A 12,618-nucleotide genomic window follows, 5' to 3' on the forward strand; every position below is an offset into this window, starting at 1 on the left:
AGCTAAAATTAGCAAAGGAAACATAAACATAATAAAAAGGAAACCTTGTTTCAGGAAGTCCAAAACTTTGTGGAGTCCTAGTGAAATCAATTCATCAGTGCTGGAGTGTATTTTATGTATAAACCTTCAATCCTGCCATCAGATCCTTAATGAAGGAATTCTACTTTCTCTTTTAATTCCTGTTAAAAAAATCAGCACACTAATCCTTGACTAAACAGAACTGAGAACGCATTTGGAAAAAAGCAGGTAAAAACAGAGGGTGAGTAATACAGCATTTGTCAGATGCCAGACTGGTAAGTCAGTAGAGAGGTAAATACACTTATAGGAAATTACTTCTCTGTCTAGCTCATTTCTAAAATCTCCCCATAGGAAACATGTTAAGAAGATGGAGCCTGCTGTTTACATAATAGGGAGCAATTGTTAGCAGTGCACAAGAACGGACAACTTGTCAGGATGTGGGCATTTGGCACACATTGCTCTTTTTCTGAAGTACTTCTGTAAATTCATTAAACTCAAGTTTCTGTCAGGTGTTTTAAGAATATTAACATGATCCAGAGATACCATTGCAGAAACTGAATGCCAACAGCAATTCAAAAGGCCACATACACACCCCTTGCTCAAGATGGGAATTCTTGTTTTTGTTGGACATTTTTGCAGAAGCTGCAGAAGAATTTCAGTACAAGTAGGAACACTGAGGATTCAAATGACTCTGTTATTCCAAATTCTATTTAAGAGCAAAATGCTAAATTATTTTAGATATATGACCTGTGAAAATTAAATTTATTTTCATTTTGGTCCTCCCTTTGTGTTCGAGGATTTTGCATTACTCTTTGTGTAGTGCTTTTATGATTTCACAAGCTGTGTAAAGCTTCTGGGAGAAAGCTGGAGTGTAAGAAGGTAGCATGTCAGTTTGAGTACTACAGCCATTCTGCCGAGACTTTGATGCTCTGACTGTGTGCCATAAAGAGGGAGAGCTCAATCTACTCAATAATTAGACTGGCACTAAAAGACAGATGCTATGAAGGGAAAAGTTTTGGCTCTGTATTCCAACTGTTAACCCCCAGCAGGCTGGTTTAGTGAGCTAACTCACAAGATTTTTTCCTTGTAAGAAACCTGGTGGCAGCTAGCCATTAAATCCGTTTAGAAGTGGTGTGAAATTGTAGCCTGGGGCTGTAATGACGTGTTTAATCTAGCAATGCCAGTTTAAACACAATCCCTAGATACCAGATCCTTTCAGTTCTTTCTGCTTCCTCCCTTGCCCTCAGTTCTCCCCCCACACACACACATAAACTCATGCTCTCAGACCAGAGGGAAGTAAATCAGCAAAGCAGCTTTTTATTTCTTTTTCCTTTATTTCCTCTTTTCTTCTTTCCTTTTTTTTTCTTTTTTTCTTTTTTCTTGTTCTTATTTTCCTGTTTTTCTACCCTTTTTTCCCTTTTTTTAAATATTGCACATGGATACCTGCTCCAGTTTCTAATTCATGCAAATCCACCTTGATTCAGCAATTAACACAGTGGTTGGGACAGATGCAGGAGAGTTGTGGAAAGCTGGGACTCCCTCTACCCCAAAGCCCACCCCCAGCACTGCCTTGCTGTGAAGCACTTTTCACCACAGTGTATTTTGCATATTTTGGGGGTATCAGTGCACTTGCTTCTCCCTGCGTATTTCACTTTGTGGCTCAGTTTACTCACTTCTTAAAAACGCACAGCATGACTGTAAATTTAGTCCTTTAGCTTGTTTTCAGGCGATGCTGTGGTAAACTCTGTGAGGCACAGAACAGGCAATGCACTCTCAGTCCAGTACAGCAGCTGCTGTGCTTACAAGGTGGGACTGTTAGAAATCAAGTAATCAAATTTGGTGCCCTGCTTCTGCCGAGACAGTAAGGAAGTAGGTGCCTTACTACACATCCCACTGGTTGCACCTGACCTGTAAATGTTTAGGCCAAAGCATTCATATCAGGCAATTGAAATGAGCATTTAGCAAACATACACTTTTTGGTGGTCTTGTCTGCCTTCATCCCTTGAGATACTGCTGTATATGGGTGAACACTGAGCATATGACTGTTGAAATATAGACATGGAAACTCCTTCTCATGGCATACTTGTTTTCAGGATACAAGTAATGATTTCTAAGTGCTGGCCATGGAGGATGTTTTGAAGATTAAAGTAATTTTTGTTTCCTGCTGTCTAAAAAAGGAGATACAGTCTTTATCACAAGTCATCTTTTGAAATAATACATTTACATGCAGGTGATCTGTTTTGATATTTAAATAATATATCTGTTCTAAGCAACTAGTTGGCAAAGAAAAGTAAAAAGAGCTTTCTTTTTTAGTCTGAATTTTAATCCAATTATGATTATATTTTTTCAGCAGAAAGAAGGCAAGTATTTCTGTAGTGCTGCAATCCTCAACTTTATTGACCAATTACTGCAAGCACAGGAATTTATTAGCAGCAGCACAGTCAGTGTTTAAAGTTCACTGGGGCTTCAGCTTCCCTGGCCATAAAAGTAATTTATATCTATGTGAATACCACTGGTATTTTTCCCCTGCAGCTTAACAAAGAAAGCCAGGGCAAGATGCCTTGTGCTGGCAGGCATGCAGGCTTTGAAGGGGCAGCTGGGGAGATGAAGGGGATGCAGATCTAGATGTCTGGGTTTTGCCTTGACGGGTGCCCCTGTGTGCAGCAGTGGGGTGACCCCTCACATGCCTCCCAAGTCTGTCATTTGCAGCCTTTAATTGGATGCCACTACTGTCAAAATCATGGTTTCACAGAAGGCAGTGTTGTGGTGTGAGTGCACCTCATCATTTAGTTTAATGTAGGTGCTCAGAGGTGCAGAGGGATTTGTGGTTTAGTTTAGCGGGGTGAGGTGTGTGTGTGTTGGTATTTGGAATGCAACCACCTGCCAAAGGAGATTTCTGCTGTGTATGGGGGTGCTGTGACTTTGCTATTTTGCAAAGTCATCAAACAGTACATATTTTGGGAGAGAACACTAAAGAGCTGCGGATTCTGGGAACACTGCTGAGCAAAAAACCTCAGTCTTTGTGTGCCTTGTTTGTTTAACACTGCAGAAATAATAATACCTAGTTTGATAATACTTGAAGATTTTCTTCATTCCAAACCATTTAAAGTAGTACTCTTGATACATAATACTACAGACTTTCAGCAGAAAAGTAGGTGCTTATGAAAGCTTCAAATTTTCTTGTATTTCAGATCGCCTTTATTTTGCAATTCTCTGCCAAAAACCAAAGAGTGGAGCTGCAAATACCCATTATTTCTGCATAGATGATGAACTTGTATATGAGAAGTAAGTACAGACTTATTTCTTTCATGTTTTTTTCAGAAATAAATTAGTCAGAACAACAGCAGTGAGGAGCCAGTGTAATTGGCATTCTGTTTTTAAACTGAGCGGAGGGAAATACACCATTCCCATAGTAGAATTAATTACATGAGTTTGGTCTTCTTAGACTTATCTGCCATGATGATTTATATGCCTTAGAATGGTTTCTTGCCTTACAATCAGAGTTTATTTAAATACATTTTCAAAGCAGGACCTTTCATTGTACCCAATTGTGTCAGAAGACACAGGAATGAGATGCAAGCATATACGCTCAGAAGTGCACATTAAACTGCCAGACTGAAGGGCATGTCTTTGGTTGCTCATGTATAAAGTGGAATGTCTGAACTTCTTACAGTAAGAAGAAACTGGCAAGATCAATTCAAGGCTTTATGAACTGACAATAGATATATTATTTCCCCTGTAGTGAAGAGCGTTTGCCTTTTACATGATGTGGTACGCTGCTGATTCTTTAAATGTTTTTGACCAAGGGTTTTTAAAGTACTAATCAGTCTTTATTCTCTGTGTTGACCTTTCTCTAGTGCTATCAATTGCCTTTTTTTAAAAAGTAAAACTTATGAGTTACTCTTAAAATAGAGTTTAAACAGTTTTGTCATAGAGTGATACAGTAGTGAGAAGTAGGTTCCTTGAACCTTGAGTATTCCAGTTTGGTTTTGAATGCTGCTGTGTGGAAAACAAAGTTTTAGTCCATATTTAAAGATGACAAAATTGTTTCCTCCAACAAAATAGTATGTATGTGTTTGTATGTATGTACGTATCTAAGAAGGCATGCTTATTTTTAGAATGATATATATCGTGTATTACTCCTTGTTTTCTCCATTTTATTTTAAAGAAAAGCATTTAAAGTGTTCATATACAAATTTTCCCTTTTCTTCTACTAGCTTCTATGCAGACTTTGGACCACTCAATCTGGCAATGGTCTACAGATACTGCTGCAAGCTAAATAAGAAATTAAAGGTAACACTTGGGGTTTTTTTCAATGGTACTGACTTTTTAAAGAACAAAAACAAATGGGCAAAAGTTTTGGGGTGCTTTCCTGGATTCCTAATCCAGCTGAGTTCTGAATATGAATGCCAGTGTTTATCAAGGTGAATTTAGGGAGGAGGAGGATCAGAAGGGAAACCCCAGTTACTTTTAGGAACCAGAAGATGCACCACTGTGGTGATAACTAATGTTAAGCTTCTAAAAGATGAGTTGCTCTATGTGTAAATGGAAAGCTCCCCTCCTGAAATTCAGTCTTCTAGGCAATCTGCCAATATTGAGTGATCTTGAGGGTGCAATGCAATATGGTTTTATTTGAGATGGTTTTTGTTTGACTTGGTCTTCTCTTCTGATGCTGACATCTCTTTAGTAAGAAGCAAAACTGATCTTCAGTAGCATTGATGGCATTTTCCTGAAGGAGACTGCTGTTCTGCTACTGCAGATTATTTTCTCTTAAGGATGATCAGTAATTTTGGGGATTGGACTCTTGACTGAGCATGGTGTCTTTAAAACAGGGACTCCTTACTCTCTAGAATAATAATAAACATGAATGACAGCAAGTTAGTTGACCTCTAATAGATGTTGGAGCGTAAAATCCGTTAGGCAGATAAAACTTACTTGCATTAATATGAATCATGGTTTGCCTCTTCAAAACTACTTAGATCTTTAAGATGCCACTGAATTGTCAAAATTGGAAAATACACAGAACATTATAGAGTGAGTGTATTTTTTTTCATTCTTTGCTTGCTGTCACTGATAATAGTTTTTATAATTCAATCTTGCTTCATCCCTGTGATACTGCAAACAGGTTTGCCAGAGATGAGATTCTCTGATTTTTGTCTACAGAATGCTCTGAAGCAACAGGATGTATGATAATCCTTCTCAGTATCTTGGGTTTGATACTGGACAGGCATGTTAGGATTGAGAACATATTTCTGCTAGTGGTCTGGGATATTTTTGTCTTGAGTGCATTGAATAGTATCTGAGCAAGCAATGTTGCTATTTAAATACCTAAACTGAGATGATATCTTAGCAGTTGGTCAAAGTGTGCAGTTTGAAGCAGATCAGAATTTGTTTCAAGGGCCAGTTAGGGGAGAACTGCGACCACAGATGTGTCTGTCTGTTCTATTGAAAATGGCATTCCACCCAGTTTCTAAGTGAACTGGAGAAACTATATGCCAAACCAAGATGATATTTTAAAAAGCTATTTATGAAAAAGTTTAGAAAAACTTTCAAAATATTTTAATCTAAGCAAGTTTCTGAAATAAATACAAGTGGATTTGTATAGAGTAAGGTTTTCTTTAAGAGTGAAAAAGTCTAAATTGTGTTTTTTAAATTAGTGTAACTAATATACCTGTGATGTTTTTGAGAATGCCAATTTCTATTTACTTCTCATAATAGGCTATCTGTTACTAAGGCTTGAAGTCGGAAATACTAAATACATTTAAGAAAAAAAGAGAAAATCACTGTAGTTTGTAGCAAAAACTCTTTAGGCTGGATATTGGGAAAATACTGGAACAATCTAGGTGGGGATGCAAGACATTTTTCCAAAGCTTCTGGCCACCTAGTCTACTGTATGTTTGTTCTCTGAATACAGGTGGCTGAAAGCAGGTAATCAAACTCTTGAATTCCTCTAATTTTATAAAAGAAGGGCTAAAAGGTCTAAAATGCAAACTCATAGTCTTGTTTGTTTCTTGATACAGTCATTTTCGTTGATAAGGAAGAAAATAATTCATTATACTGGCTTTGATCAGAAAAAGCAAGCAAATGCTGCATTCCTCATAGGCTGCTACGCAGTAAGTATTTAAATTTTTACATTAGTTGCTGTGTTAATTTTTTCTTACTCAATTTTTAAATCAGCAAGATAAAAACAATTCTTTTCTCTTGAAAATCATCTTACTAATGCATATTATAGTAATGTACTACAGAGCTCCTAAAGTCCAGCAGGTATGTGAGTGAAGTTATATGATTTCAGGTTTTTTCTTCCCAACTGCTCTCTGTGTTCCTCAGAAATAAGAACATCACTGAAAAAAAAATTTCATTTCCAAAAAATGACTGCTGCTTGAAGTTTTACCTTTCCTCCAACCACACAAACTGTTATTCCTTCTTAAAATAGAAAATTAGTATCTTGCACCAAGTACAGTGTATCGTCTGCCACTGCACGCTTGTTTAAATAAACGTTTCCTTCCCCAGCTCCTTCTCTTTTAATATAAGAAGATCTCTTCAGTTAACCTAGCAGAAGTGGTGAGAATGTGTGATGGGCTTAGAGCTTATATGAAGCATGAGAGTATACAGGGTGGCTGGAAAGGTACTAAGCCAAGTCTGTGGTTGCAGAGGAAAAAAGGACTGGCTTTACATTAGGACTACATGTGTTTGGTATACAAAAGTGTAGTCAAGGAATAAAATGCTGAATGCTTCAGAGTGAAAGATGTAGTGTACCATAGTCACATTCTGACTTGTAACACACCTTAATTGTAACTGTTTCTCTTGTTTGCTGAGTGATAAAATGAAATGAGACAGTATGTGCTTTTTGATGTTGGAGATTCAGGGGGTCAAAGTTCATGTAGCCTTAGGTCATTCCTGTTATTGGGATGCAAGGCTGGTACTTTCTGTGATGCAGGCAGTCTGTTTGCTGCCTCTCTGCATCATGCAAGATGTCCATTTGCTGCTCCCTGGGGTTTCTCTGTTGTCTATATTTTACAGCATTTATTACAAATTGAGAACTAGATTTCAAAATGTGTCACTCTTGGTATTTGAAACACAGGTACTTAGAAATGTTGCTGTAGACCTTTGCAGTCTTAAACCACATGGAAGCTGGTAACATGAGTTACTAAGCTTGTTTGCAGTTAAAAGGATTATGCAGACAAACAGCTGCAGCTTTTATGGAAACTGCTTCCTAATTACTTGATCATAATGGAGGCCCGGAAAGTGAGAGAGGACTGGCTTCAGTTATCAACCATTATTTGAAAAGAAGTGGGTTTTGTTTTTTCCCTTTTTCACTTCTATTCTGATATATGTACTAATACTGTGCAGCACAGCAGATGACATTTTGAGTAGAATTTTGGTACAAAAAATTAACTCACAGCAAAACAATCTACCCAGAAAATACTGTGGTTAACTATGGAAAAGTATACAAAAACCTAACACAAATCTTACTTTTGATCATCCAGTAGCCCTGCCATGTTACAATAACAACATGCAGTTGAAGGGGAAAGCGTGAGCAGACTTGAGTAAAACTCTAGGATTAATATATATGGAGTATGAGAATCCAAAGCACAGTAATTAAAAATGGAGTCTCTTGTATAGAGGAGTAGGCAATTTTTGCTTCAGAAAACTGCAATGAAGGAAATGAGGGTTGCAGAGTAAAGAAAGGATATTCACACAGATCCAGCTGAAGTAGGACAGGAGATCATGACTGACTAGCCAGTGCATGTGGGAAGGCTAGTTGCAAACAGATGGCACGTGGCAGAAAGAGGCTAGTCAAAACCCCCAGCTTAAGTTACTGCATTATATACACTGAGTATTTCAGCTGCTTCCCTTGAAGGCCCAGAGCAAAGTGAAGCACAGAGTATCAGTCATGTCTTTGAATGTGGGCATGTTTGTCTTGCACATTTGCGAGTCTTAGATGATGAGTTAGCTCTAGCTAGATGATGATTTTCTTTCCAGTGCAATAGACTTTGGCTTTGGTACTGCTTTTTCTTTACAGTAAGGTTGAGTTGCTTCCCAATTTCATGTGGGAGGGATTCCACTGAAGAAAGATCACAGAAGAAAGGCTATGCCTCTGGGACTTACTTCTTCTTTGGCACCCTTTGATGATCTTTCATGAAGAGGCAGGCTTAATTACAGTGCCCATTGCTCAAGTGTTCAAACATACTTGTCCCATATTTCTGCTTTCTACAGAGAATTAGATTATTGACTCTGGGGCAAGCAATGATACAGGATCTGTTCAGAATGCATGATAAATGTGTCTGTAAGTATATTTCCTGACTGAAAGGGTCTTATTGAGGCCTTCTTTATTTAAAATATATGTAGACTTCAGCATCCACCTTTTTCATTACAGAATACCTTGCTTTTTGATGAAGAACATTCATCCAGCTATTGGTCAAATCTTTAAAACTCTTTTTTTTTAAATTTTAGTTAAGTCAGGTTGTGTCAGGTTGGTGATGCTCTTAATTGCTTGAGCTGATTGTCATAATTTAATTTCTGATCTTACTAAGTTGTAGGTTGACCTTGTATTTTGTTTTGTATGGATTGAATGTGTATGCTTGTTTGATTCTTGTGTTTTAGCTTTATAGTAGGTTATGATTTAAACAGTTTAACTTATATTGAGGAGCTGTGTGACAGTGCATTAGGTTTGGGGTGTTCAGGTTAGTTCAGGGATGAGCATGAAAGTAGAAAGGGAATGTGGCCTTTGCAGAGTTAGTCATGAACATAGTGCTTGTCTTCATGTGTTGTAAGGCATTTGAGAACTTAAGCAGGTTTGAGTTCAAGGAGCTCTGTAGATGCTGATGCCACAACTTATTTGTTAGGAATAACAGACTGCCAGGTTTTTCAGAACAGCACAGGCATGGTAAGTGTGTGGGATTTCTGGTATGGAGATTTTTTTTTTCTTTTAAACAGTAGCACTTAAACTATAAAACTATAATGAACTGTATATAACTAGTTCTCCTCTGGGATTTCTATGTCCTCTTAAACATTCAGCTTCTGAATATGTAATTTTAAGGGCTTGTTGACCTTAGATTTGTATTCCTAAACAGAATATTATTTAAATTCTGCTTCAAGAAACTGGAATATATTAGCATGATTTATCATGCAACATCTTTTGTTTAAATATATATGCATGTTTATATCTTTGATGAGGGGATATGCTCATTTGGACTACCAAGGGAATTATAAAAGTATTAACTGCAATCTAGTAAGGGCAATCTATAAGTGTTCTCATTTTCTAGCAAAGTCTGTTCTGAATCTTGTCTTCAAAGTTGGTGTGTTTTAATGGTTCTGCTCTTCCCCTTCATCTAACTTGCATTCTTCCCTCTTCAGTAGAGATAGTTTATGAACTCTCCACACTATGTACTTTCTCCCCTCTCCTGCATCTGCTGCTTTCTTCCAGGTGTACTTTGTGCGACAGCACAGCCTAACTCAAGCTTTTCAGTATAACGGGGCCTTAAAAGTGAAGAGCAAAGTTTACGAATACATTGTTACATATGTAGTTTCAGAATAAAATATTTTTTTAGAGTAAATCTTAAAAAAAATAGACCTTGATCCCTTTATTGTTCAGCTTCCATCCACTTTAATTCTATATTTTGTTTCATTTTTACAGATGACATACTGCATAATGGGAATAATATTCTTCTGTGTAGATTAGCAAAAAATTAGCAGCCACACATTCAGCCACACAAAGGGTAGCCAGAATTCAGTGTGTTGGGAATGAATGTTTACACTTTGTTTGGGTGGACGGGGAAAAGGGAAAGAAGGGTGGGGGTGGCGGGAAGCCTTTGTTCTTCACCTTTTAAAGAAAAATCTTTTCCTTGAAAGCTATCTGCACTGTTCAGGCCTTACCACAGTCCAAAGCAGCAGTGATCTTCTGAGTTGGTATCTACAGTGGCTTCTCTTGATTTTCGCCAGGACTTGACTGTGGGTGAGGAAAGTCTGCTTCTTCCATCATTGCTCCTTCTATATTAAGAAAGAAAATGTACCTTCTGTGCCCTGTCCACCCAATTCCCAAGCTCCCTCCTCTCCCCTTGGCTACACTGACTTAGTAACAGTGTTTTTTTTCTCAGGCCTGGCACTAATTATGTACTTGAAGGGTGACCCTCCCAGGGTACCGCCCCATGAACTGCTGTAATTCAGGTCACCTTCTCCAGGACTCATCTCTGTACTTTGTCTATTTTCTCATCTTCTTTCTTCAGGGTAAGCAGTGTTTCCTTCATCCATTCTAATCCACAGTATTGGTTTTTTGCCTTTTCAGTTTGTTGGTGTCCTTCCTAGCTGTGGGCCTAGTGCTGGGTAGAAGCTGGAGGCTGGAGAAACAATTGGCACTCATGGATGTGGTGTTGAACTGCTCCGTTCTTACTGTGGCACTTGCAGAGTTATCTTTGGCTAAGCCTGAGATAAACCTGTTCAGCATTCCAGTTTGAGTGGTGGTAAATAAGTGATTGTGGCAGCATTCAAATTGCAGGTGGTGGGTAAACCATGTTCACCCTCAGCTGCGTTTTGGTGAGAGGTGCTCGATAAGCAAGTGGCAGAGACAAGGTGGACAAAGTACTGACCTTTCATTTAAATTGCCTGGGGTCTTGGCTGTCTCTGTGTTGGTGTCCTCTGAAAATCTACCTTCTCTGAAATGTATTTGGGAAATCATGATTAGTCTTCAGGGCAGCAGGTTTTCCTGCTGTTTGTAGGTTCTTCTTTAGGATATTCCAATCAACTTCTTGTCTCCATAGGAGAAGAAGAGTTGTTCTTTTGGGTCCTTCACTTGCTTTCTTTGCCATTGTGAAGTACTGATGTGCCCAACACAATCAGTTCAGAGCTAATAGGGTTTTCTATACCTCATCTCTGCTGTTTGAAAGGTAATTTGAGGTTGCTTGGTTTTGTTTATGAGAAACAGAGTTGCCAGAGACCAGCAGTTTTTCCCTCTCTGCCACTTTTATCTGCTTAATGACTGTTTCTGCTAATGACGGGACTGTTGGACACATGCATCCTGTGTACATGTGCACCACAAATGAATACAGGAAGCTTTTTATTCTAATATACTTCTGTTTTAATTTTACAACATCTCGCTTTTTTCCTAAGGAATATTGCTAGAATTTTTTCATATTAACTGACTAGTATATCCAGTGGAGGTTTAATGAAAAAAATATTTAGTACTTTAAAGTTGTAACAACATTTGCATGAGCTTGTGTTTGAGTCTGATCACACACACAAGTTACTTGCATTTGTTCAGAACGGGTGGGTTGTGGTTATTTGCTGTTTACAGCAATTCAGGCTATCTTGGATGAGTGACAGTTTTGAAGCACAGCTGTATCAATTAAAATTTGTTTGTAAGCAGTTTAAAATGAATTATCTGATTATTTTCTGACTTTTAAGGTGGGTAAAATCTATGTTTTAGGTAGCAGCCTTAAGTAGATTTTGTAGATGAAGGTAAGCAGGTGGGTAAACTTGATTATGCTGAGTACATCACAGACATGAATTTGAAGTGCTATTTCCAGACTTCAGTTAATATAGTTTCTAACAGTAAAGCATATTTCAATAGCCTATTTAATTTTCCTGAAAAGGCAAAAAGTTATGTCCTAGATTATTATTATCAAACATGTTTTTCTATTTCACTTGACAATCCATGTATTGAAAGTTAATATGCCTTTTTCAACCAGAGGCTTATGTTCTTTTCCAGCACAAATGGTCTTGGGAATACCATTCTCATGATGGTAAACCTAACCTAGTAAACAGTTGCTTAAAAAATAAGTCTGGTTTGAAATCACTAATATGAATCAGACAAAAACATGGCATGTTAAAAGCTCTTATTCTGTGATTGATTTTAAATGATCACAAATAAAGAATGGGTTGCCTAATCCTGAAAATCCTTCTTTTTCATTCAGTGAACTTCAAGTGGCTGTTTGACTGCACAGCAGTATCAGCAGGAGGAGTGCTTGAGTGCACCTTTCCAGTAGTGAATGCATGCATGGTTCTTGACCATTGACAGAACTGCCTGTAGTCCCTTAATTAGAAACAGATGTCCTAAATGAATAGGGTACTTAGAGCAATGTTAGTGGTTCAACTGCTAATATGAAATTTCTGGCTGTATTTTGAAGCTCAGTAAGATACTCAATTGTATGCAGAAATAAGTGAATTGCTAAACTGTGTATAGAGAAGTGACTACACATTGTGATTAAACAGGATGTTTGACTAAAAAGACATCAGTTCCTTACAGTAACAATTTTCCTGAAAGGTACTTAAAGAGAAGATCTGTAAATGATTTTCAGTTTTTCTGTGTGTATTTGTGTGAATGCAGATATGTATGTACACCCATCTACACTTATATATGATTGTGGAAAAATTCTAAAAGCAATTGAACTTGTGGATGATGTATTTCAGGCCTTCTACATTGTCTTTAATTTTTACTTGGTTTGTTTGTTTGTTTTTTAAGACTTCCCTGATCTGCAGGAAAGGAGGCACTTGGGAAATAAGTGTGAAATTCTAATAGATTTTTCTTCATTTGTATGTACAAAAATGGACTAAAAGTATTCCACAGAATGCCACTTCTGCTAAATAACAGTTTATCTCATTGCT

At 37.6% G+C, this 12,618-nt stretch overlaps 1 protein-coding gene across 8 annotated transcripts in view; it reads left to right on the plus strand.

Annotated features, from left to right (window-relative positions):
- CDC14B (cell division cycle 14B) overlaps positions 1-12,618 on the plus strand; it is a 48,687-nt gene that overhangs the window by 4,644 nt on the left and 31,425 nt on the right. For all 8 annotated transcript variants that reach the window (XM_071580658.1, XM_071580652.1, XM_071580653.1 and 5 more), the window contains exons 2-4: positions 3,210-3,303; positions 4,236-4,311; positions 6,039-6,131. In XM_071580658.1, the coding sequence (XP_071436759.1) occupies positions 3,210-3,303; positions 4,236-4,311; positions 6,039-6,131 (263 nt within the window). The remainder of the gene's footprint in view (positions 1-3,209; positions 3,304-4,235; positions 4,312-6,038; positions 6,132-12,618) is intronic.

This window comes from Pithys albifrons, chromosome Z (genome assembly GCF_047495875.1).
Source record: "Pithys albifrons albifrons isolate INPA30051 chromosome Z, PitAlb_v1, whole genome shotgun sequence".
NCBI lineage: Eukaryota > Metazoa > Chordata > Aves > Passeriformes > Thamnophilidae > Pithys > Pithys albifrons.